Source organism: Falco rusticolus, chromosome 2 (assembly GCF_015220075.1).
Source record: "Falco rusticolus isolate bFalRus1 chromosome 2, bFalRus1.pri, whole genome shotgun sequence".
In the NCBI taxonomy this organism is placed as follows: Eukaryota; Metazoa; Chordata; class Aves; order Falconiformes; family Falconidae; genus Falco; species Falco rusticolus.
Genome location: NC_051188.1, coordinates 81,487,274 through 81,513,633, shown reverse-complemented (window position 1 = coordinate 81,513,633; position 26,360 = coordinate 81,487,274). Strand labels below are relative to the sequence as shown.

At 43.9% G+C, this 26,360-nt stretch overlaps 1 protein-coding gene across 3 annotated transcripts; it reads right to left on the bottom strand.

Moving 5' to 3' along the window:
- Positions 1 to 844: 844 nt before the first annotated feature.
- Positions 845 to 25,773, bottom strand: LOC119143616 (norrin cystine knot growth factor NDP). 3 transcript variants are annotated; one of them, XM_037378043.1, is made up of 4 exons: positions 25,538 to 25,773; positions 14,646 to 14,773; positions 13,705 to 14,053; positions 845 to 5,976 (listed from the first exon to the last, which is right to left on the bottom strand). In XM_037378043.1, exons 3-4 carry the CDS (start codon positions 13,921 to 13,923, stop codon positions 5,749 to 5,751), a joined length of 447 nt encoding a protein of 148 aa, XP_037233940.1. In that variant the 5' UTR covers positions 13,924 to 14,053; positions 14,646 to 14,773; positions 25,538 to 25,773; the 3' UTR covers positions 845 to 5,748. The 3 variants fall into 3 exon arrangements, with proteins under 3 accessions (XP_037233940.1, XP_037233939.1, XP_037233941.1); XM_037378042.1 differs by lacking the exon at positions 14,646 to 14,773; XM_037378044.1 differs by lacking the exons at positions 14,646 to 14,773; positions 25,538 to 25,773 and adding an exon at positions 24,464 to 24,891.
- Positions 25,774 to 26,360: the final 587 nt, after the last annotated feature.

The window sequence follows — 26,360 nt, the reverse complement described above, 5'->3', positions numbered from 1 at the left end:
TCCTGGCACATCACTCCCTGCTGCTGCCCAGATTAATTCTCTTTTTTACATGGTGATTGTCTGCACTACACAACATCAGTGCTAACCTTCATTAGTTTTTGTGCCTGGAAAGACGCAAAGGAACAGAAAATTATGAGGTCTTGTGATTCTTGTAGAGCTTGGAATAGCAGTTGTGCATCCAAATGAAAACAGCTCTAACTCAGGATTTGCTCTTTAATTCTTCCTAGAAAGAAGATCAGATTAATATATGTAGATTACTTGGGAATGTGATTACCTGATTTTATTATTTCATTTTCATGGGATGTACCTTTGGTTAGCATCTAAAGGAAGTATTAATTCTGACTGAGATAAATGATGTTATTTTGTCTTTTCATACATATTTTTGATTCCTAGACTGCTCCCAAATGGTATATTAAAAAAAAAAATTAAAAAGGCAAACCAAACAATTTTGAAATATGCATTCTTGGTGCAGGCCAAACAAGATTACTTAATCTCATTAGTGAACTCTGATATTTTGTATCTTGATGTACATAAAGCATCTTCTTCGTATCATAGAACCACCAAGAACCATTTTCTGTGCATTAGCCTGCTTACAGACATAGTTTGCAGACTAGGGATTACGTGTCCTCTCTCTTTTGAACCATAAATAAAGATGGTGACCCCTTGCTTGCAAATTAAAAGGGATAGACTCACTATCTGGATTTCCAACTAGCTTCCTTGTATACCTGCAACACAGCAAACTTAACTGGGTTGCTACTTTCCCACATTGCTGCACTTTTGTAAGAGTATCTGTCTCAATACCTGTTAGCAATAATGCAATCTATCTCAGAAGGCTGTCAGCCACTTTTACCCTGGATAGAATCTTTTTTATTTTTTCGAAAGCCCTTATATTTGAAACTACAGAGTCAAAGAAAATAATACACACACTCTCACCCCCGACCCCTTATGATGATCTTTTTAATGGCATTTGGATTTTTAAAAAATACTTATGGCCCAAGTTAGAGGAAAAATTCCTTGCTAAACAGAACTGTGTTTCCTAGAGGGTTTAATCCTGTTTCAGACAAATTCGGTAAGAAACCACTGTCTTTAGACATGTAGGACTATGCACTGGAAAACCACTCACCCACAGAAGGGAGCTCAGAGGCATCTCTTTTCTCACATGAGGTGCTAAGAACCGAGGCTGGACACACAGAGCAGCAGAGCATCAGACTGTTCCTATGAGACAGTAACCTCTCCCCTTTTATTTCTCTTCTCTTTCACAAAGATATTCTGTTTGAAAGCTACACAGTCCTGCCTGAGTTTCAGGGCTTCATGGTAGGTCTGCAAGGACTTGATGAACGGGTCTCAGCTAAGGCTCATGTGAAGGCCCAGCACAGGCTGTCGTGTACCGTGGACATCAGCAAGCTTCACTTCTCCGTCATTGCCATAAGCATTTTGTCAGCAGCTTACAAAAGCCCTGACAAAGGCCACTGAGAGACAGCCAGGCTTGGCATCTCTGGTATGGTAGAAGTCCTCCAAGCTCAGATGGCAAGATGAAGTATAGGGGAGGTCAGTGGGGACATACCCAAGAAAGCAGCGAGTTCTTCAGTTTAAGATTCATATAAAGCTTGAACCAGCAAACTGTTTTTGTATCTCTACAGCTTTAAGTGCTTAACAGACCCACTGAAGCTGGGAGCAGAATAACTAAAATTTGCTAGGTCATGGGCTCTTTTATTCCGGAAAAACACTGATTATTTCTGATAGGCACAAAATGCAGTGGCATTATAAGGCTTTTCTTACAATCAAAGGGTACCAGCAAAGGTTTAGTGTTTCCCTCTGGTCTCTGAGTACAGTCAATCCACCTGACACAGAACACCACCACTGCAGGGACAGCTGGCTTTCAGAAGTAAGCCAAGCTGGACTCAGATAGTTAATCAAAAGAAAAGAGGGCATAGGGTAGTGACAGCCGAAAGTCTCAGCAAACCACAGGATGATCACAGCTGAACCAACCTTTCTGCAAGGGAAGATGGTGCATCAAGGGTGAGATGCACTGACAGGAGAAAAGGACAAAGCTTTCTTATTCAAGTCCCAGCGAGAGAATGCTTTAGGAAAAAAATAAGCCCCACAACATTATCTGGACAACTAGACATTGCCTTCACTGTTGTTTAGTTCAAGAAAGCCTTACACAGTAGTCTGACTTGAAAAACAGAGCTTAAGTATCCAGAGGGGTGTCAAGCTAAGAAATCAGGAAGCATTTCATCTCTGAACACCATTTAGACTCTTTCTCAGCATGAGGCATATCATGTAGTTTTCACCTGAAGCCTCATTTTCTTTTGCTTCAATACACTGCCTGAATTTTAACAAGGGTGGCACTTGCGTTCTTCATTCAGCACTTAGTTGCGTAATATACTGATAAAAAAGTTTCAAAATATGGATTTATAACCAACGTCGGGGCATTTGGTTTTGAAGAATAGCTCCTCCTTTTCTTAAATGTTAATATGAAGATTGCCTAACAAAGCCAAAATGAGAATTTTAAAGTGATTCATTGCTTAATATCCAGTTCTAGCTGTTTACAAGTATGTTTTGTCTTGTCATTCATAATTTCTGTTATATTCCTTCCATGCATTTATTCAACTCAACGGTTAAATTAATGTTGAATTCACCTCAACATTTATGCCTGGCAACAGCCTTTGCGGTCACAAGGCGATGATTTCATTAGAGGAACCAAGCAAATGTGGAAGGAATGTGGGGTGTGAGAGGGGAAAAAAAGGTTTTGTTGAAACACAAATATCTCCTGTGAGACTGATTTGAGCAATTATAGCTCTGGCACCGTGATAGCAAGGGGATGTGGGAATAAATACCAGCCAAGCTCTTGTCTTGCTATAAATATTTTCTTTTTTGCTAATTCAGCTCAGGCGTGGTCTCTGCTTAAACCCCTCCTCTCTCCTTACCAGAGGACTGTGATTGGGGCCATGCTGCTCTGCCACATTCTGTCCAGCCAGCAGAGCCACTTGCAGCCATACAGAAGTGCCACCAATCGTCACCTGAATTTCACATCACAGCCCCCAGCATCCCATTTTTCACCAGCAAAGGAGGCTAGTAGCACGACTGGGGGGGATGTGATACTGGATATAGCAATTACCCTTCAAACATTCCCCATTCCTTAGATAACTGCATAGCATTGTTTGTGCGCAGCAATCTCTATACTCACACTTACAGGTCACGCGTATTTCGCAGTATAGTTATTTGGTTATCATAGGTATTGTTGGTGTTTTGGGTAAGGACTGGAATTTTCCATATATAATTAACAGTAGGGAGTGGTGCTTTTTTGGATACTGGGATTTTTAGATGCTGGAGGTTGAAAGAGAGTAGAAAAGAGATGCACATATGAACTTTCTTATAAAGTAGTCTGGTGATAATGCCTGGCTCACCCTCCCTTCACTTGCCTTTTGATGTTCAGACCATGCATCAAATGTGAGAAGAATGACTGACAGTGCTGAAACAGTGTGTGGTATCTAATGAGCTCAGTGGGGCTCATTACTCCCAGTTTTGACATTTTAGTCTAAATCCCTCAGTTTCTAACAGTTTAATTCACCCTTTTGTTTGCCCACTGCTCTGTGTTGTTAAAAACTGGCCACCTCCAAGTCATCTCCGAAAGACAGACAGTCCTTCCCGTGTATCACAAACCTCTCTAACTGGTGTCTGTGGGTATACCTGTCCCCCATTGCTTTCTACTACTGACTGCCGTCCTGCTCCAGAATTTGGCTTGCAAGGCCAGTGCCTGTCACCTGCCCACCTTCACATCCCATACGTACTCGCCATGAGCAGGCAGCGGCAAAGGAATTTGGCTTGGCCCAAGCAGCCACAGTAGCCACTGCACAGACCACAGCACGACTGCTGTCCCTGGCAGACCCTGAGGATCCCCTGCCTCGAGCTGCTGTGCATGGCATTTGCTGCAGACAGACTGGATGGTGCTGAACAGATGGACTGAACACTGCGCTTGGATAGAACTTCCCCTCTTTGCTATGGAGCCCTAGCAGACATCGGTGTGCAGGGGAGCATCTCCAGCCTGTCCCAGAGAATAACCATGGTGCTATGCATGTGGGTGCTGCTGAGCACATGAAGCCATGAAGATGACTTCTATCAAAAAAATGGCTTATGAACATCACAGACATATTGCTGACTGACTGGGTATACTGCCATTTAAAGAGACAAGAACTGTAATATAAAAACTGTCAGGTTGTTTTCTTGCAGTCAAAAGAGACTATGACTGAACTTTCCTAAAACCTCATGTTAATGGAGGAGGGACAGATTTTCTCTGCAAATACCAAATATCATTCCAAAACTTGGGATCCTTTATTATTTTGAGATCCTTTCACCCTAGCAATCACTATAATTCATTCAGCTCCTCAAGGCATTTATTTCTGCAACGATCCTACACGTGAAAGCAGTTCATGGCCTTGCTTGCTTCTTACAGAGAAGTGCTGGCTACTCTCTTCTGCAGGACTCCATAGCTCTGATGCCCTGACTGTGGGACACCTTCACCTACAGGTGAGGTCTGGTCTTGCACTAACCCCACCACAGCCTCCGACATCCTTGTGTATGCACAAAGGATGCATGGGTGTATGGACCAGCCAAGAGCTGTGCCATTTCCTGAGCAGCTGCCAAACTGGATGGTGAGTCCACCAGGACTCCAGGTAGCAGGTGACTAGGTAAATCGAGGTACAGTCTTTGTGATTGACTGAGTGATGCTGGGACTCAGGCTCTGCCTTAAACTTCCTATGGGCACCTCAGCATGATTCCCCTGTTTTGGGGATTGCCTGTCTTTAAAAGGCAAAGTGGTACTCACTCCATGGCCTAAGAGGTGTAGATGAAAATAAGTCCTAGGCTTGGTCATTGTTTTGGTGGCTCTGGCTCTGTACATCAACAGGTCTACTCAAGTTAAGAAAAGACTCCATTTAGCACGTGTCATTTTAATCTTTGATTAGTCTTTATCATTTGAATAATGACTTTTGTGACAGATGTGATGTGTCACATTTCCAGGCCTTTAGAGGGGAATAATGAGTTTCATGACCTTTCACTTCTCAAGAGTTGCTCAGCCACTGAACTCTGATGCCGCACGCTGCAAATAATAATTTCAGCTGGCTAGGGCTGGGTAATCCCAGCATGACATTTTATATCCAGTTCACTTTTTAATGATTTATTTGTAATTTCTGCTAAACCACAGTTAAAGTTATCCAGCGCTTGGCTGCTAGATCAGTAACAGATAACCCTTGCCAACAACACAGTTTGTTTTGAAGGCCAATATAACTAGGAGACTGAGTATAAGTTGATAGGTTAAGAGGTTGTATGTGGGAACTGATGCCCATCCTCTGTCCAAACGCCAGCTTCCAGAGCACAGTGCTGTCGTCCCTCTGGCCTTCCTCTCGTTTCCCCTGCTGCCCGTGGCCTAAAGTAAAAGCACCTCTCTGTAGTCAGAGCTGAGCCTGAAAAAGAAGAAACTGACAAAAATACCCTTTCAGAAAAAAAGAAAGGCTTCTTAAAAACAAGTCCTCGTGCTTTTGCCTTTGTCGCAGCCCACACTTTGGTACTGGCACCATCCAGGGCCCTGGGATACTTTACACTAGCTCTCAGATCCAATCCAGCCTGCTTAGTCCTGTCCTCGCTGCAATCGTACGCTGGGAGAATCGGCCTCACCTTGGATTACTTCTTGGGAGCCTTCCCCAACACCAGCACCCCAGTCCCCTCTCAGCTGTGGTAGGTACATCCCTAGGAGTTGCACTCCTCACAGTGGCAGGAGAGGATGTAGCGGTAGGTGGCAGTGAGCCGCATGCCCCCCGAGCATCGCAACCGCATGGCCTTCAGCTTGGAGGTCTGGGGCCGGCAGCAGTGGCAGGTGGAGCGGAAAGGCTGCTTCAGGACGGTGCTGAAAGAAACCATTGGCTCTGAGCGCGACGTCTGGCTGCAGCGCCCTTCACAGCGAGCCAGCAGCACCATCTGCGAGGGAAAAGAGATGGATTAGGAAACACGCTCCCATGGCTGCCAGCACGCAGCTAACACCAGCAGATGGGTACCTCCTTCCAGTCTGGCTGGTCTTTCTTCACTTGCTACATCTCCCCACCTTGGCAAGGGCACCCAGCCCCACACAGTGCATTGCCCCTGAGCTGTGTATGAGAGAGCAGAGAAGGTGATATGGGCAGGAGGAAAAGCAAGGCTTCTCCTGGAGTCCCAAGCACCAACACCAGCAAGGACTACAGGGCCTGGTTTTCTGAATGCTGACCTCGGGGCTCCAAATGATCCCAGCAAGCCCTGCTTTGCAGGCATGGTGAATACAACTCTGATTTGCTGACCCCAGATTTGTGGCAGCTGGACCCTTAAATCATCAGCTAGACTGATATTTCGGTTGGAAATTTTCCAGTGTTTTGACTGTATATACTAGTGATCAGCAGAACTGGTCCTGAATGTCTCAAATGTTTTAGATACATAAACATATAAAGCAGAAATATAAAGATGATGCTCAGTTTATTGCTTCTAAAGAACTAAGTCCTTAGCTCCCTCCTTTTACAAAGATCACCTTGAATTTGTATTTACATTTATATACATGCGTGTGTATATATATATAATTGCATCAGTTATATCTGTATAAAATGCACTGCATAGCGTAAGGCAGTGAAAATGTGAAGAAGATGAACTCATTGCTAGACATGAGGGTTCACTAGTGAGATTTTCCAAAAGCAATGCAGGCTCCATGGTTGTTCTCCTCCTGAGTTCACTGTTTAAGCTGTGACAAAAACAAGGTAACTTGCACAACAGGAGGCACTATGAAAGGAAAGCCCATGGGAAGTCACCTAATCCCCTCCCCAACAACCCCTTTTTGAGCAAAGGAGCTGGGCAGAATCTCCTAAGCTCTATATAAAGCATGGAAAGGATCTTTTAAAGCTCAGGAAATTATGTGGTTAGAAATAGCTGTTACCACCTTGGTAACAGGTGAGTGTTGGACAAGTTTGGACAAACTCTTATACCTCCATGGAGAATGAAATATTAAGCCCATATCAGCTAATTCTGCTGAGCCAACACAAATTTCAAACCAACTTATTGTATCATCCAAACAAGTGCAAAATGTGGCAGAGGTGAGAAAGAAGGCAGTAAAACAGTCCTAAGACTATCCTATAACCAAGGAAGAAAAGTACCTTTTAACCATGCTGCACATATCTTATGGTTTTTTCCAGACAATCTCAAAGGATAACTACAGATGTGACAGCAAATATTTTACATTAAACCTTTTTGAGCTTCTTTGGCTACAAATGTTCAACCAGCTGCAAATCTCCATGTCTTGCAAGCAGACATGTCAAATGTTTAATTTTCTCTAGTCAGTCATGAGGAAAGACGAGAAAGAGAGAGAGTATTCCTGGTATCAAGTAGGAAATACCAGCACTGCCTTTGCCCATGGGAAAGGCACAGATCATCCATTGTACAGTGCTTAAAAATCACTCTTCCAGGAGTACTTGCATGCTAAATAGTTTGCTTGCAAATGCATTAATATACTGTATTAATACATTAACAACTACACTTCCATTCAACACAGACAGATCACAAGGAAGATGTCTTCACGAGCTGATGATCTGGGGTTGGTACCATCTTGTTTCTAGGTTTATGTTACTCTCCGAAAAATTTGCCATCCTTCATGATCTGTAGCATAAATGTATGGTCCCCTTGCTGTGATGCAGCAGATTCATAAGCAAATTCACATCAGCTGTTAGTACTAATATGGTGGGAAGGAAATTTCTGTGTACTGTTGAGCCACACCCTGGCTTTAGACATATCAGCTACATCAAGCTCCTTAATACCAGTGTCTTTAGTGTATACGAGCACAGGTAAAGGAACAGTCGTTACAGAGTTAGCACTCCATTACTGACAAATAAAGATCCATTTTTTTCCCCTTGGAAAAACACTTCCCACAGTGGTAGGCAGGCAGCTGGTGAAGGGCTACACAGGTATCATATCCTGCATGTATTGCAAAGGAAAGACAGCAGACTGGGACATTTAAAACAGTTAGTTTCCTTCCCAGCATCTCAACAGCTCTTGTTAGGTCCCCCACGTTAACCAGTTCACCAAACTTTGTCACAGGCTATTCCCAAGCTGAAGGAGAGGGTGAAGAGCAATCCAACAGCAAGTGGCAACTGCTTGAAGGTTGCAAAGACAACGGAGCTAAACTCTCCTCAGGGGTAGCAAAAGCGGGCTGTCCAACAACCACAAGTTGCTTTTTGGGAGGTTCAGAGACCTCCAGAGTCTCTTCAACTACCATTTCATTGATTCTGTGATTTCAGCCCAAATATGACAGCACACACTACTGTATGGTGGAGGTGATTTCTAATGATTCATGATTGCATATGATTTCTAACAATTTCTGTTCCTTCTGGAGCTGGAACAGTTAGTCACTTCTGGTACTGTTACCCTAAGCACGTTTTATGGCACACATCTGCTCCTGTATTTGCAGGTACTTTCAGAAATGCCAGGAAAAAAAACCCCAAACATCCAAGAAACAGGATTAAGGACTACACAAGAGTTGCAGCAGTGTAATTATAGGGTAGAATTATCTGGTGTGCCAATATCTGTGTCTCAATACATTTCTTATGAATAGCAAGCTTTCTAATGCAAAACCAGTCAGTATTTCTTCAGTGTGCAACTGCATTTATAATTGCTTAGCAAACCTTGTCTTTAAAAGCATGTTTTAGTCTGTGGAGAATCCCTTTAATTTCAAATTTTGCAGGCTATATAGGCTTTCATAAGAGTATGGTCAGTATTCATATCAAGTAAAACTACACAGTGTTGATTTTATGCCCTGTTTTTGGATGACAGTGTAAACTTTTACAAATGGCACAGCACCATGGGTATCAAGTTACATTTGCAGGATAAAAAATTTTCAGACTTCCCATTTTGATAGCTCTCTAAACTTCTGGGCTAACCTGAAGTCCTCAGCAAAATTTAACCTCCTCCTCCTCATAAAGCTGGAACAGCACCAGTGGATTCTGGCAGGTGTGCAAATGAGCTGGAAATAGCTTGTACTTTAAAAGCTTTGCTTTGCCATTTAATCAATAGCACCAGCTGCTTATTGCATCGTATACTATAGCACAATAGAGATTATCGCCTAAATAATTAGTAATGCTATGATGGCATAGCACAGTAATACAGGGGGTGTATATATAGTAAAAACGTGTGGGAATTTTATAATCTGATACGTGTGCCTCTTGGCTCCCCTCACCCCCTGCACATGTGAGCTTGTGTGTGTCACCTTGCGATGCTGGGTTCAGAAGCACGGAGTGCTACAACGTGGGAACCACAGGGGGCTTGAGTGTGTGAGCAGCTGGGGAAGAACAGGTTTTCTTACTTAGAGTCCACAGTCTCATAGGTATCTGGAAGGGCACGAAAGAGGGTAACCTGAGTATGAGGCAGTATTTGACTCTGATCATTCAAGCTATATTCTGGAAATTCAGAAGTTGTAAACTGGTTTGTTAGTAATGGTGTTTGTAGTCCTCTTTTTCTGCACTTCAGCAACAATCTGAGGCCCAAAAGCAGATGGGCTGAGATGCATGAGAACAGACTTTCACACAGTATCCATGGCCTGGCTGCAAACAGGCATTACTGAAGATCTCCTGAGCAACTTCATGAGTAAATATCTTCAAACATTTGCTAAATCTTTCTTTACCTGGTCACTGTCTCTCTGGGATGGATTCTTTAGTGTGAGGCTGTCAGTGGTAGCACATTTCTGGCACATCTAGAGGAAACACTTGTGACAGCCAGTATTTAGGAGACACTGGTTGCAGCAGCGAGGCAATCCAGCACATCGATGAGGACCGGGTCAGGCAGAATCCAATATGGTCAGGAAAGGCAATACCTCATGAGCTGATACAGACATTTCCTTGAAGTCAAACACTATTTTCCAGGAACAAATGACCTCCTTCCATCCCTCTTTTGTGTCTCTTTCATACATTCTTTTACTATAACAGACTATATTTCCAAAGGTTTTGGAAACCTGTTTTCAACATCTGTGTGAGGTCACAAGCAAGAGGGATTTTAATGATTAAATTACACTGGGTGGATGTTTCCAAATGTAACAAAACTACTTCCCATGTGGGTACAATTGGCAGCCTCCACAGAGAAGCATGGTGGACATAATCCTTTTTTAACCAAGACAGACAGCAAACATAATATGTCTTGCGATTTCTGAAGCCATTTTTAACTTCTGTAATTCTATGCTGCACTAAAAGGGAAAACATACAGCGTGAAAAAGGATGGCTCAGTGGAACCAATATATCACGCCAAAAAAGGGCAGAGTTTCTGCTTGACATCAATTGTCAGTCCAAGCTTCACAATGGAAACTCAGTGGAAACAAGAGGTACCACAATTCCCACAGCTACTCCCGCAGAACCTTCTTTTTTTTGACTTGTTTATATTTTAACACAATATATATAGGAACAGACATTGCATCTAATTTTCATTAGCAAGTCTAATATTGTTCTGTGTTTATATGCTAGATCCAGAACAGAAGCCATATGTCTACCAGGATGATTCAGAACTCTGAGACCTAAAAAAAAAAGAGCTTGATTTAACCATCAGAGAGAAGTTTTCTAGGAAATGTCAAAATTACTTTGCTTTGTATGGAAACTGTTTTCATTTTCCAGTTCATGAGGAAGTCCATACAACTCGCGGTATTGTTAAAAAACTGTTCTTGAAACCATTGTGGAATTTGGAAAGCCAAGAGACGTGATAATAATTTCAAACATGATTTCCATTAAAGGCTTGATTTAAAAAAAGTCACTGACATTTTTGCAGTCAGTTACAAATGTTTATGTCAACAGCTTTTTTTCTCAATATGGTTTTCATTACAATGCATTCTGTGTTCTCATTTCAATCCGTTCCACTCTCCTAAAGGCCTGATTGCCTTTCTGTGCCATTAGGGGTGTCAAGAAATTGTGCTGTTGCTGGGTTTCCTTCCTTCCTTCCTTCCTTCCTTCCTTCCTCCCTCCCTCCCTCCCTCCCTCCCTCCCTTCCTCCCTTTTCTTCAGAAAAGTAGCCCCCTATCCAATGTCTGTGGCGGTGAGTTTTAAGAAAAATCCAGAGGATGGTGATGGTGATGGTGGAGCAAGACAGACAGCCACACAGTGAAAGGGCTTTGCTGGGGTTTGCAGAAGTGTGCCAGACCCAGCGGCACATCCCAGCCATTGGGCAACAAACCAACAGAGCCCTGGGCAGGCGCAATTGCAGCTCCGGGGTCACACGGACCAGGGAGCAGCCCACATCTAATACAATTATCCTAAAAGTCTCCACCAGGAGAACCAGCTGAGGACCAAAATCCCTTGGGCTGTATAGGAAGCAATGCCTTAAGCATGTAAGAAAATCAGGGCCAGAGGTGAGGCACAGACTGACTGCAGGGCAGGCAGGAATGTGCGGAGCTACGGGAGGGGGATGCCCGCTGGGGCAGCAGCCTCAGCGCGAGTGCCCAGATGGCCCAGGGACAGGAGAGCTTTGCCGTGGCAGTGGCTGCTGGGGAGCTGGTGGTAATGCGGGCCCAAGCAGAAGCAAAGACATCCTTCTGTGGGTACCTGCTACCTCTGGGGAATAGGGGCAGGTGGGTGATGGCCTGGGGAGAGGAGAGCCCCGGATATGGCAGTCCTCTGCCCTAGGATGGAGAATCCCTGTCCTTCATGCTCCAGGACAGATTTACCTGAGGGGCTGAGATGGGACCTGTTGTGTTTAATCTCTTGTGTCTGAGGCAGTGTGCCCAGGTCAGTCATACTCTGCATTTCTCAATGCCCTAGTGAGGTTGCCACTTGTTACTCATTTGCTCTTCTGGGTGTAGAAGGCCAGAGGAGGATTCTACCCAAAGCTGGAGACCAAAGGGCTTCTGGAGGCTACCTACCATATTACCTATGCTACGTACCGTAGCTCCTCCTGCTCTCTGGCAAAGCAGCAAGCTGAGAGCGAGAGCCAGCTGGGTGGAGCATTGCCCTCCTGGACCAAACCCTCACGGTAGCTATGCTTCTCAGGTTTAGTAGGTGATCTGAAGTACCCTGAGAGGGGAGGGCTGCTAGCACTCCATACCAGTAAGTAAAACCCACACACACACCTACACTTTTCACTTTTGCCTCTTACTGGAGTCAACTGCAATAAAATCAATATTGCACAAACAGATGCATCTCTGCAGTTCGGTATGTTAATGCTAGATGTTTTTCAGATGGTAGAAGGGTCTAGTCTACGCTAAAAGCAAACTAAAAGATCTCTCCTGAATCATAAGTAATGCATGATTTACTGTTTGAACTCAGAAGCAGTAGGGCAAAAGTCTCTGATGCCCCACTCCTGTGGATCAGGCATGGTCATGCCAAGCTGGGCAGATGGCACTGCTGTGAGACTGATGTAAGGCAGCCCAGAGTGGGGCTTTCCCCTGTGCCCAGTTCCAAGGCTGCCAGCCCCGCTCTGGTGAGCAGGCTCAGGGCAAGCCCTGCAACAGGCATACAGCCAGGACATCAGATGTCCTGGTGCACAGGGGATGCACAGAGCACCGAGTGGGTCTTATTTTCTGTTGATGGTTCTCTCTGTGCTTTATTTTAAATTTTATGACCTGCTTCTACCTGTGGTATGACCCCCACCCCTGCACTGATCATGGGAAACCAATAACTCGTCCTGCACACAAAGGCATCTGGTGGTCTCCACAGCCAGTGCTGCATCCATCTGAACTGTGTGGATCCTCTCACCTTGGAAATGCTCCCAGGATCACCACTGCTGGGGTCTGCCATTAGGCAACATCACAGGCAGCCCTCTTGTCCTAAACCCCAGCATGTACCAGCCTCCCAACACTCTTCTACCCAATGCAGGGCTGGCAAAAACATTGACACTGGCATTTGTTCCCTTTTGTTAGTCCAGGGATGTGGGTGCATAAGGCAAAGCCACTTTCTGCAAGACAGAGGGATGGTCCAGGCAGAGACTGTACATCTGAATGCACGCTGGGTTAACTCAGCTGAAATAAATTAGGACAAGACGAAAGGGACCAGCAAGTATCTCCCCATTGTTTATCCCTGTTCTTATTCTCCATGCAATGAAATAAATGACTGTAGGCTACATGTGCAGGCTGCTAAACCATTTTGACACAAAATTTTTCAGGCTTGAAATCTCAAATGAAAGGCAATCTTGTATTTCCTTCTGCTTCTAAGCCCTATAGTAAACATTAAATTGTCATTCTGCATGAAAACAAAGGCCTTGAAACTAAACAGAGAGAAAAGATATTAGCAATGTTTTTCACATGCTTTTTTCATTACCATTTTACAGCTTGATTCTTTACCTCAGTACTTCGCCCCAAAAGTTTTAAGTTTACGTCTGGATTAAAGACTGCCTTGAAGGAGGGGGTGACTGAGATGATCTAAACTTCCAGACTAACCCATCTCCTTGGCAGTTGAGACCCCAATGTGGTCCTTTGATTCCTTTCATTTACTGCATGTTAATTATACCATTGTGATGTGTTTCTCCTTTTGAAAAGGTGAAAAGAGAGTCAAGATCCTTTCTCTCCAGTCCCAGTTCTGATGCACACACTCAGCTGTCTCTACATCTGTTCGTCTTTGCAACTAGATTTTGTAGTAAGGAATCTGTGCAAAGCAAATAATACAAAATGGCTCATTCTAATAACTCTGCCAATGCAGCATCCTTCTGCAAGAAGGTGAGGGAAGCCCTTACCTTTGAGCTACACTTGTAGAGTGGGTGGCTGATGGAGTCAACGTAGTGGTGCCTCATACAGCGGCTGGGGTCGGAGTCGATCATGAAGGAACTGTCTGTTTTACTATCCGCATCTCCCATCATCGCCAGGAGCGAGAGCATGGAAATCGAAGCTGCAAGTACATGATTTCCCATTGTCAAGGAACTTCTCGCCGATAACAGCAGAGGGAGGTAGAGCATTAAAAAAATTCCAAATACTGGCAGCCAGTTCCTTTCCAGGATGGTGAAAAGTCTGGTTTAAGTGTCTTAGCTGTCATTCTCAAGTTGAAGTTTGCTGAGATTGTAATCCGTCAAAGAATCTCCTGCGTAGCTGGAATAAAAACAACATAAATCATGAGCCTGACCTAAGGGACCTCTGGAGAAATACAGACATGAATAATATTAAGGCACACAGGATTTTTGCTAGCCAAATATATGCTCTGAGTAAGCATCATTCTCACAGTAGATAGAGTATATGGCATTAGGAAAGAGATGTCAAGGCCTTGTTACTTTAAGCATTGCTTTTATTATTTTGCTGGGGAGAACCTTTTGACTTTTAACATCATAAATTGTGCAATGCCAATCTTTTTCATTTGGTGATGTCCCTAATGGGTTCAGCTGAACACTGGTCATTAGTAACACATCAGAGATTTCTGCAAATTGAAAGTACTGTGTATCCACTCGAGGTGTCAAAGGCAGGCAAAGCTAGGCTGCCTCCTGCATTACAAATGGCAATTTCTGGCTTAGGTAGCACACAGAAAGGCTAGGGACATGTTGAGCCCTGCCTCTAGGGGCTACATGTCGGTCTCCTGCAGCTGCTCTGGTGCAGGCACAAGAGGTACCCCCCAGGATGGAGGGATGCTGAAGTTCTAAGCCCAGGTATAAGCAGAGTGGTCCCCCAGGGAGCTTGCCTGAACACCAACCTGCACTGCATGGAGGACTGCATAGGTCTCTGGCTGTCCTGCCCTTCTCCTGATTACCAAACTCACATGCACACAGGTGGGCACGCTTTACTTTCTTACTTGTCAGGCTGCATTTGTCTGTCTCTTCCCTGTTAATTAAAAAGCAGCATCTGAAATATACATTATATTCCACAATATCCAAGTACATCCCAGCTATCAACTGGGAAAAAAATAGGTGCAGTTGGAGTCATGGGGATCTCCACCCAGGCATCTGGATTTCTGATGCTTGTTGGAGATCAGGAGATACCCCAGAAAACAGGCAGAGGACAGCCCCTGAAATGCTGCCCAGAGCTCTGCGCCAGCAGGGAAAGGAGGGCATCTCCCTCAGCTGCTTCATCACAGCCCCTTGTTCCTTCTCGTAAAGCCCATAGTCTCAAATGGGTGATTTAAGTTGGCTTTTACTACAAACAGCTATAGCCTGAAAGAGCTGTGAATTAGCCATCTAAACGAAACTTGATGAAGCAGAGGATAGTCACAAGTAAAGTTAAAAGTGCAAGGACTTTCTGAAGAAACTTATGATAGAACAGTTTCCTGGTCACACAGAAACGCTCCCCCACAGCCTTTCGCCTATCTAAAGAGCTGATGTGTGCCTTTATTGCCTTATACAAGCTGCTTCAAAACTGTTTTCTGCTTTGCTGGCGATCCTCTAAACCGACTGAAACACATCTCCCAAACAGCCTGACATTATGAGGCCTCCCCACCAGAGTGCTTGATGATTTGTGCATTGCTTTATAGCTTGCTCAAACACTTTTGTGAGAGGAGTGCATAGCAGTGAGAAACATTTCCACAGTTCATCCAAGTTGGGAGTCGGGACTTGTTGGTCTGAAGTGGCATACAAAGTCTCACGCTGGGAAGAAATGTAATTAGGGATGCTCTGTGTATTAGACATTTTTTAAAGCCTTTTTTTGATTTCAAGCTATTGTCTAAGTAGGAAAGGAAAAATGATGTGACTGTGGATTTAATAGACAATATATTTATTTTTTTTCCCAGAATCTGACTTATGACTTGGTATATTTGCCTGAAGCAATGTTTTTCAGTGGATATGGCATTAAAATATACTATGTCTTTGCAGTATAAAAAGCTTAAACAACACAAAACACTTAAGATCTCAGATACTTTTAGGCACAGTCTCATTCATGTTAATAAATATCCCTCCAAACATTTTATCAGGGTGAGAGAGAAATCTCTCAGTCATGGGGGCTGGGACAGACTCCTTCCCAGAAGTGAACTGTAGTGCTCTGGTTCATACAGATGATGCCCAAGGATTAGCTAACAGAAGGAGTGATGCACTTTTTAAAAAACATTTAACCTTTTACCTACATTCTTATTCTTTTTAAAGAGGCTGACCAAAACATGCTGCTTGGCAAGCTCTTTCGCCAGCATAGTTAATCAGTATTACACACCCAGTAATTCCCTCTCTGTCCAAATAAATTTATTTGATATTGGACGGTCTCATCTCATGAAATATTACGTCCAGGGATCCCCATTTCCCACTCTCTCTGTCCCACTATTAATATTGTGCTTCTATATCTTCCTATGGTTTTGATCAGTATGATTTAATACAGTGAGAGAAATCTGGAGTCCTGGCTCGGTTTTCAAAGGCTTATCTCTTTAGCTTTCTTCAGGAAATAATTGGATGACATAGACTCTGCCTCATGAAAACACTCTGAGAAAGCTGGAAAGAAGCAGGGAAAAATGTGAGAAAAGAAAGACTTCTGTACCTTCTTCAGGATAAGCACAGCACAATACAAAAAGTATTAACACTTTCACAGACTTTTAAAACTACCCTGATACTTCTGTGGCAAAGAAATGTAGCAAGCTTTGGTAAAAAAAAAAACTTTGAAAGAAGAAGAAAGTACTGTTATCATGTATTTGTTAGTAAAAAGAGAGACCATGGATGTATATGTGGCCCATCTTTTGGGAACAAACTGTACAGTTGTTGATAGGCAAAACGAGTGTGTAGGTATGGGGAGCAGGACTGCAGGCAACACTGGACTGGTTGCACATGCCAGTTTCTCCTGACATACCTATGTGGAGTATACATATACATTTATGTATATAAATTAAGTACATATACCATATATAATTGAGATATGTGGAAAAAAATCTCACAGGGACATTTAAACATACAGAAGTTACTGTGTAGATTTTTGATCATGTAAAAAAGGTCTAAATCTCAGGTGCATCACTATGATGAGATATGTTGACATGACATTTTCTATTTCCAGCTGATATTGTGCAATGGCATTTCACTTTACACTCGCATAGTTTTGTTTTGTTTTTTAAGGTTGTATTCCTTTTGAAATTCCAATTGAAATTATAAAATCCTAGAAAGTACATGATATCAGGAGTGACATATGTAGCTTCCAGTCTATCCTTCTGTCCATATCCAGAAGCAAGTACACCTGTAATGATTTATCATTATAGCTGTACTTCTGATGCCATTTTGTTTCATTTGGAAAATGCACTTTTTAAAATCAAAATTAAAAATTTAACATATATTTTTTTTCTTTTGTTTAAGCTGTTTTTTTCCTCAGTTTATTTTCATGTGAAAACCTGCAGTAAACAGCTCATCTGCCAAGCTAGCAAAAAGGAAGTTAAAATGCTTCCTTTTTACAGCATCCTATAAAGAAAAAGATGCAAACGTAACTTCACATGCTCAGGCTGAAAATTTGCTACAAAAGTATTTGGCCTAACAGTGGATGAATATCACTACTGGCCATTTTTTCAGAATTCACTGATGTGGTCAGTACATGTTTTTAGTAATAGACTTATAGTGTCCTTTCCATATAACTAGTTTTCAGGAATTCATAGAGACATAACATGCTAAAAGCTGTTACAGCTGTTATCTAAAACTGCTACAGCTGTTACCTAAAAACTTCAGGAAAAAATAGAAGATGTCCCAGAGAAAGGCCATATGAGCATGCAATCCAAGACTGTATTGTACACGAACATAGGGGCAGAGTTAGGGTTATTTTTCCAACCTTATGTTGTCATTCACTGCTTTTTGAATACTGAAATAAAGATTTCTTATCATAGTCTTAATATCATTTAGAGCGTGGTGAAGGTTAAGATTTTGTTTTGCTTTAAGGACAGAAGAAAATTCCATCATCTGGAATTATTTAGCCAGTCACTTTGTGAGAACGTAAACAGAAATTCCCTTTTTGCTATGTATCTTGGAAAAAATAAAGAGCTGAGCAATTCTCCAAAGGTCTATTGGATCTGCACCGCTTTTACCCTGGAAGGTAGGAAGGGAGCAATGGAAAAGCTCATTTATGGTGTACTTCTACTTAGCTGTTCCCTGCTTCTGAGCCCCCGGAATTAGGCATGCACGTATGTTCAGCTTGGCCTTTGTTTGCTGATGCATTTTCTATGTTCGAGACTCCTGCTTGATGATGAGGGTACAATTCAAGCCACTCAATGCCTTTTATGTTTTGGAGGCTGCCAAAATCCCGTTGGAGCAGCAGTGTGTATATATAACTAAGCCTGGCCTTGCATGCTGTGCATATTTAGTAAACACAATTACTTGGATCCTACCGTGTGGTTCCCTCATTCTGATTTTGTTATGTAAACAGAAGAGTTGCAAGACTACTCAGTTTCTCCAAACTCCAGCCCTAAAAAAAGTGTTACTAACCATATATGTGTGTGTATATATATATATGTATATATATGTATGTATGTGTCTGTATTTCACCACTGCTATTCTAACAAAAAAGCCACAGAGGTCTTCATGAGACCAAAATAGATTTCTCAAGGACTTTATCAAGGCCAGAAAGATGACAGTTTGGGGGGTAGGGGGGTGGGGGGGGGGTGTTGTTCTGCTCCAGGATCTGGAGTGTAGTGGAAATACCTGTGTTGGGTAAACTACACTGTCAGGTTACCCCAGGGTTTGTTCTGCAGGGTTAAACTCCCCACTGCCATGAGAAGGGTCATGAAAGGGACTGGGCATGGGAAGGCAGGGAGGAGCAATCTCTGCCGGAGATATCTTCAGCCTTGGTCATGGTGTAGCACTATCCCCACTGCTGCTGCCTGGCCACCATGCTAGATGTGACCCATGGCAACTCATTGCCAGGATTTCTGAAAAACAGATCTGCTTTCAGGGAACTTGGGGAGCCATTGTTTCTGCTCCTGCAGTGAGTTGCCAAGACCTCAGCTGGGTGGTCGGCTGGGGAGCCCCTGTGTGCAGAGCTGCCCCATGCTTGGCCACAGCTCCCAGATGACAGCAGCAGATGGACTGTCCTTTGGCCAGGGCTACCCTTGTCAAGGGGTATCCCTCTCCCAAAGCCCTGCATTGTTCTGCACGTCCACAGCTCAAGTCTTGCTCCAAGGCCACATCTCGGCTGAGACATTAAACCCCTCCCTGGAGTGGCTCTCCAGCCCTGTGGCCACATGGCATGGTGTGGTCTGTTCCCAGACCTCCTCCAGCCTCCACAGCACTCAGATGGTTTCCAGCCATGCAACCACCCACGGCATGCCCGGGATCCTCTTTGGAAGCACTGTGTGCTATGCAACAAAATTGTACTGGTGACTGTCTTAGCAATTTAGAGAGAACAGTTTATCTAGTAGGAGAGACAACCTAAGAAGCTGTGCCTGATCATGCTTTCTCTTGAATCAGCTCAGAGGCTTTATCAGCTCCAGTGCATGTCTTAGCTCTGCAAATAAATGTAATCATCTTCTCATCTAGTTCTTTCACTGTGGCCATTTCTGTTCCAGCAGTGAAATAGCTGGCCTCCTATATATGCTACCAAAACCCTCGCTCGGCTCTGCAACCGCCTTTCAAAACACCTGACAAAGTCACCGAGCGGCCATGTGGCAGCCGGGAAGCAGCAGGTGAACACAGGGAACACCAGTTGTTTGTGAAATGCCTCCATGCAGCATTTGAACAGGTTTCTTCCCCTCCCGAGACAGGGCAAATACCAAACTAAATATTTTGAGTGAGATCCTTACAGGTCTAAATAAGTGAAATGCTTCCCCGAGGCCTCATTGTGCCAAATGAGGGTTTGCCCTGCTGACATCCAGCTGTGCTGAAGCATATCCCTTTTGACACCAAAGGGAATGTTCTCACGCACCCTACGGGAGCTCCATCCACCCATCACACAGCAGGTTGCAGGGCAGCGTCTGCAAGGGAGTACACAAATAACATGCGCTCCCAGCCAGAGCTGGTGGAAGCTGGTGGACACGAGAAGAGGGGAAGGAAAAAGGCAGTAGAAAGGAAAACAGGCTCAAAAGAAGGGACTTAAGCCTCTTCATCTGGGTGTCCACAGGAGGGAAGCACATCTTCTGGTCCTATGAGGCTGCACTGTCCTACCACCTGCGAGCCAGCAGCTGCAGAGCATTGTCCCATAAAAACCAAGAAGATAAAACAGACGCTACCTCTGCGCAGTCAGAAATGTCAAACATGCTGATGGTAGTTGAGAGAAACTCCTGCACATCATTTTCTGCTGTGGGGCTTCACTAAGTCTTTTAATATTTCAGGAGATGCTGTGACTGTAAATAGAGTGAAAAAAGTAGGAAGACCGCGGTATGTGAGGCATAAGAAACAACACAGTAATTGCAGCACATGTAAGGGAAGAGTGCACCACTGCAAGCACCCCTGGGAGCATCGGCACGCACGGGATGAGCACACATGGGACTGGCTCCCCCGGCTTTGCTGGGGCAGCTTGAGTAAGGCCCCCATAAGTGTTCATGCGGCAGGGACCCGGTGCATGAGGTGGAACAAATTAAGCTGAACAGCACTTGAGCTGGCTGAGCTTCCCTTTCCTTTTGAAGTTTCAAAGAATATTTCCAGTCCTTCAGGTAGCTAGGAGAGGGGGAGCTAGCAGCGCCTTCCTGCTAGGCACTTGAAATAACAGACTAGTGGGTACTGCAAGTTGGAGCCCTGCCAGCAGACAGGCACAGGCCAACATGGAGAAAAGGGTTTTAATACCCTCGCAAAGAATAACTACTGGTGGACAAAAGAGCACTTGTATTTTTATTCTTTCCTTTTCCTGCTTCCAGGAAACTTTAAATAGATTGATTAGGGGCATGCATGGGATCTCTCTCTAATGAGCTAGTAGAGCCATTTAATGGTGAGGTGATGCCAGCCTTGGATTCTTTCTTTATTCTTGTGTCTCCCTGAATATCAGCGTAGTCATGGTTTTGAGTCTGGGACAGGAACTGAGAGGAATATAGTTTTCCACTTGCTCATCCAGAGGGTGCTGTATGGGATCACTCCTCAGTGAAGCACCAGGCTCAGAGCTGAGCTGTCTAGGTAAGGCTGCCCACCCCTCTCAGGAGGCAAACCAGCAAGGGTGGCTGCTGGCTAAAGTGCAAATAATCCCAGCCAAGCATTAGCTATAGGATTTGCTTCAGTAATTACCTCTACTGTAGTCTTATGACCCAACATAAGGCAAAACGACTCTTGGCCAGATTACAAGTTGCTAAGAGGTCTAGGGCATTCGGGCATGTGTCCTCTACCTGTTGGAGTGTGTTCCAAGCAGGTGGGCAGGTTTTATTCTGTCTTTTATATATTTTCTAGAGAACCCAAAGGACGGCAGTTATCAATAAATATAGGGGTCGGAGTGGGTTTCTTAGTCTTTAATACTAAGCAAAGACATCCCTGCCACAGGGACCAGCAAAGAAGGCTGGAGACAGCACATTATTGAAGGGGATGTGTCCTCTTTTCTGACCCTAAGGGCAAAATTCAGACCACCATCCATATACCTCAGCCTCTGATAATTGGAGAACGTAAATATTTGGCTCATGGTAGCAATTTTCTGTCTTTTAACAAGGGGAACAGCGTTCCCCTAGGTCCCACTCTCTCTGAGCAGTGCTGCTATGACAGTAATGCGATTGTCACTGCCGTGGTATGCTTAACCTTTGCCAAACCAGAGCTGAGGCATTAACTCAGATCCTCAACTCACATGTCTTAAAGGGCAACATAACCTGTGCTGCCTCCGCACTGCTGGACCGATGCAGTTTGCAGCTCAGTAATAATAAGCACATAAATGTGATAAGTGTAAGCCATAACAATGATTGATGCAAACAGAAAAATAAAAAAAGAGAAATCAAAAAATAGCAATGTGGTGGAATTCCTAGGACCAGTGCCTCCATGGCACCAGCAGCCTGCTACCCTGACACCAGCAGAAAGGCTACACTCATCCGTGGCAGAAAGGATCTCCATGCCACGCAATGGAATTCCAGCAAACGGGACAAGGACTGATGGTGTCTGGAAGTGGTAGTGCCACTGCCACCCAGATAATAGTCTGAATTAGATTATGTGAAAAAAGAAGGAATATATAGACAGCCAGCTGCTCAAAGGCTTACTACAACCTTGCTTTTATTGTTCTGCTAAGTTAGAGGTGGGGCATCAGAGGGATTCCTGGCATACCACTACTGAGAAATTTTAATATGTTCCACACTGACACATATAAAAAGGAAATAACAGCTGATCATAGGCAGTGGAGGCTGCAGCATCTCTTCATATGTATGCACAGAAGCATGGGCAAAGTGGGGTGCTCTTGGCCAGGAAGACTCAGGCACTCGAGCTAACCTGACCCAGCTAAACCTTTCTCCTGCCATTGAGCTAAGTTTCAGTGAAAGGGCTGTTGAGTGGAAAGCAAGACAGCAGAAAAAAACGGTGATCTGGGCATGGCTACTCACCCCATCCCGATATACCAGTATACCAGGACATGGAGAAGGGCAGGGGAGCTGAAAGGCTGCACTGATTTAACACTGATGAAAAGAAACACATGTTTACACAACCGACAATGATCCGGTGGAACCAGATATCACAGAGGGCAAAAGTTTAGCTGGGCTCAGCAAAAGGACCTGTTCTGTATGGGAGGGTTACAGTTGCAAGGGTTTTATTTTTAAAGAGTTTTTGGAAGGGTTATAAACTCTCAGGACTCTGAGAGTTCAGTAGATGGGGTTAGGGAAAAATCCTTCACCACAGCAAGTTACCCTGTAGCTGCCTGCCACGGGGTCTGTATGCCTGTCTTTGATGTGGCCACTTCCAGCCACACTGAAGAGGTGGATTGCTCAAATAACATGGGACTGGAGCACAGTCTTGTGTAGCAAAACTTTTCTAAAACTCATAGAAACAAGCCTTTCCTCATACTCAGCAGGTTATTAGAGGCAGAGGAATTTGCAGTATTCATAATGCGACTATCTAATATTTATAATTGTAATTACAATGATAGCAAAGGGGGGGGGGAGAGAAAGAGCTTTTTTTTTTTTTCTTCTTTCAGTTAAAGAAATAATCTGCCAGACTTGATGCAAAAACAAATGTCTCCCTGGTTTCATGCAAGCTTTTCATAGAGTCAGCTCCCTTCAAGGTCCAAAAGCAACCTGGAGCACTTCCTAGCGCATCTGAGAGCAGACAAGCTAGAAAGAGGACACAATCAGCCCCAGGGGAAGTGGGGAATGAAGACAACTCCAGGGGGACTCCCTGTCAAATGAGTCACAGTGGGCACCAATGCGAGCCCTCAAGGAGGTGTTTCGCTTCATTCCCACCTGGGCAAAAGAGTTTTCAATCCTGGCAACTCAAGCAAGCAAGAGCATACAGATGTTATCACAAGCCTCAGTGACATGTGAGTGACTGTTCCAGTGGGGTAGATGGCTTTTGTGGAGATCAGCCATGCATAGGTAGCTACCTGGGGTATTGCTACTGCAAACCATACACAAGACTATCCTTAACAAGTATCCTGCTCTGCATCGAGGAATCATCAGTGTACATACATCTGATCAAAACCAGGTGCTGTACAAACCCAGGAAACCTACATGGGACACTTTCAGGTAGAGATCAGAGCATGTAACTAGAGTAATCAGCATCAGCCCCTAATTATACCCCTTCAGTAAATCAAATTGCATTTTATTTTGTAAGCTTAAAACATCTATTCCTTCCACATTTGCTTTTAACTGGAAAAGCTGAAAGCATCTTCTTCTAATACCATATTGCAAATAAGATTTCATTATTCCAACAAAAGCATGTCGATGTATATATGAGTCTTATTGGAACGCCCTGATTCAGGCTGGTAATTACTCACCAAATAGTTGTATTTAGGTCAAGGGAATTATTGATATGTAAAACTGCGCACAGATATGAGTAAGGACGCACAGCCTGAGCAAAAGTGAGAATCATTAGTAATTCAAAAGAAAAAAAAACAATCACAGAAGTCCTAAAATGAAGATGTTCTTTTGCTGAGGGACAAATAACAGCACTGTGATTATTACATCCACATTTATTGACACCACCAGGCAGCTGAGCTGCTTCTATTAGAAACTAACTTTGCAATGAGGAACTGATTTGAAATGAATTTGTCCCCACTGCTGGTTTTAAATAGTCATTTGCCTGTCCTTTTCCAATGTGCAGAGTTCTCACCCCTCAGCCACGGGGACAGTTACAAAGCTTTAGGAACTGATAGTAACATTTGACATATAGGAAACAATTTTTCATCTTTAAAGAGCTGCAGAAACCTTAACAAGTTACTTGTCATGCCATCTGTCCCAGGCAGAAACAAGTAAGATGTCTTATGGGGAGGTTATGGGAGAAATGTAAATGAACTTGAAGGGTAGGATAAGAAATCTGCCTGTCAGTCCCACAAGTCGGTCCACACACAGCATCTTGCAAATTCAGATTTGCCACAAGAAAATTACCCCCCTCCCCCATCACAAACTCTGGGCGAGCCTACTTTACTGACACTACAGCAGCAGATTGGTCTTCACATGGATCACCTTTGTTCCTCTGGTTTTTGCTGCAGACCCATTCCTGTGAACTTTTATAGGATTAATTTACTCACCTGAATCCTAGCAGGGAGACGGGGCTTTCTTCCTCAGCCAGGCTCTCTCGGAGCAGTGTCCGTTCCCGCGCCTTGCAGCTACACTACACCGACGCTTTATCACTGGGCTCATAACAGTGAAACTCTTCTTTTGTCCCAAAGACACAGAGAATAGTTATGCTCGTGCCTCTGACGCTGATACACAGTGGAATGATCTGCCAGCAAACAAGGAGAGCCTCCCTCTCTCCTTCGGCAGGCAGTCTGGGGTTCTGCAGCATCCTCCCGTGTCAGCTACCGACTGCACAGCCACGCTGCATTACGTGTCGTGCTGACGGGGTCGGCTACCTACTAAATATACCGCTCGGCGTTTCAGCAAAGGCAAACACCGTGGCTTTCCTCACAGGTTTCAGCCAATCAAGAATGTATGTTAAATCTGTCCTAATCCATAATCAGTGCTGCCCAATCCATAAGAAAGCTTTCCAGAAGTTTGGATAAATAATAATGTGCAAATTCAGAGTGCTCCTGCGAAGCATGACACACAAAGCTAGAAATAAATATTGCCTGTTGTTTCAAATTATTCTAAGCACTCTGGCAGATGACTGGCAAGAGAACAGCATGCATAAGTAGTGATAAAAGTAAACAGTCCAGCTTTAAACTAGCAGGCTTGCCTGTGTTCATACAGCCCTATTGTAATGGGACAAAGAGGGTGCTGCCGATACCGGCGCCCTCTCGGTGAATTCAGGGCAGAGTCCAGCATGCCCATTCACTCCAAAGCCATACCGCTAGGACCAGCACAGAGCTGCAGACATGAGCCCGGCACATGCACAAGAATAGGTGTTTAACCAAATCACTCAGAAGCGCACTGGGCTGCCTATCTGATTGCATACAGGCATCCTTCAGGCAGGACATGTTGTTAAATATGCAAGGGTAAGAAGGAGACACAGGTACTAGAGCTGTGTCAACTCCGTATCAATATATTTTAATTTTTATAAATGGTACAAGGACAACATGTGTTTGTCAGATAGAGAGATCAAGCACTCAGTTTAAGTCCGCGTAGTATGCAAAATCTGAAGGATCTCTTATTTGTGTGCTTACCTTTGGAAAATGCACTGCTCCTTCCTCCCCTCTAACTCTTCGGAGAGCTAAAAAGAGGTCCTGTTACTTCCAAATGCTTTTGTTCTTCTGTCCCTCTGTCACATGGCTTGCCTTTTATATTTGCAACACACAAAAGTTAGGGCTGTTGTTTAAGAGGGAGAGGGAGAGAGAGAGAGGGAATGTCAAATGGAAAAGTGCCATTGCAGTCATATATCAATCAGGGCAGCGGCAGCAGCAGCTCGCTGGCAAATGGGAATTCCACAGAAATGTGAAGCTCTTGTTATCTGAGAAATCACAAAACACCACCAGCCAAGCTCCCTCAGCAGGGACTTCTTATTATTGGCAAGCCAGGAAATAGAAGGAAATGTAGGCGCTTTTTTTGTTGTTGTTATTGTTTCGGATCTGAAGATACATACGCTGTGGCATATGTAAGCCAGTGGAATATAAATTCTGAATCAAATTCCTTCCTAAACAAATGCATTGCGTGCAACATAAAGCAAACCACTGAGAAGCAAGGTAACAGAGCTAACTGAAGAATCTGAAAGTAATGATTTAAAAATTTGATATCTGTTTGCATTTGGAAAATATCCATAGAAAACCTACCTTTTCCCTGGATTACTCATTAATGTCCTTTTTGCTGACAGGTTTTTCTTAAAATTTTTTTAACTGTGATTGATCTTAGATATCCTTAATTCAAGCTGTGCTGCTTCACTACAATTGGTCACCTAAATCATCTGACATTCCCTGCCTCTCCAGTTGGGTAAGCAGACAAGCCTTTTCTGTATAAATACTTGTCTGCAAATTTGCAATTCCAGTGCTGCAG

Bases quoted from the DNA above. Each gene is read 5' to 3' on its own strand.
- LOC119143616 (XM_037378043.1), bottom strand. From the start codon at position 13,923: ATGCTCTACCTCCCTCTGCTGTTATCGGCGAGAAGTTCCTTGACAATG. The intron at 5,977-13,704 runs GTAAGGGCTTCC...TTTCCCTCGCAG, and splicing joins TCTACAAGTGTAGCTCAAAG to ATGGTGCTGCTGGCTCGCTG.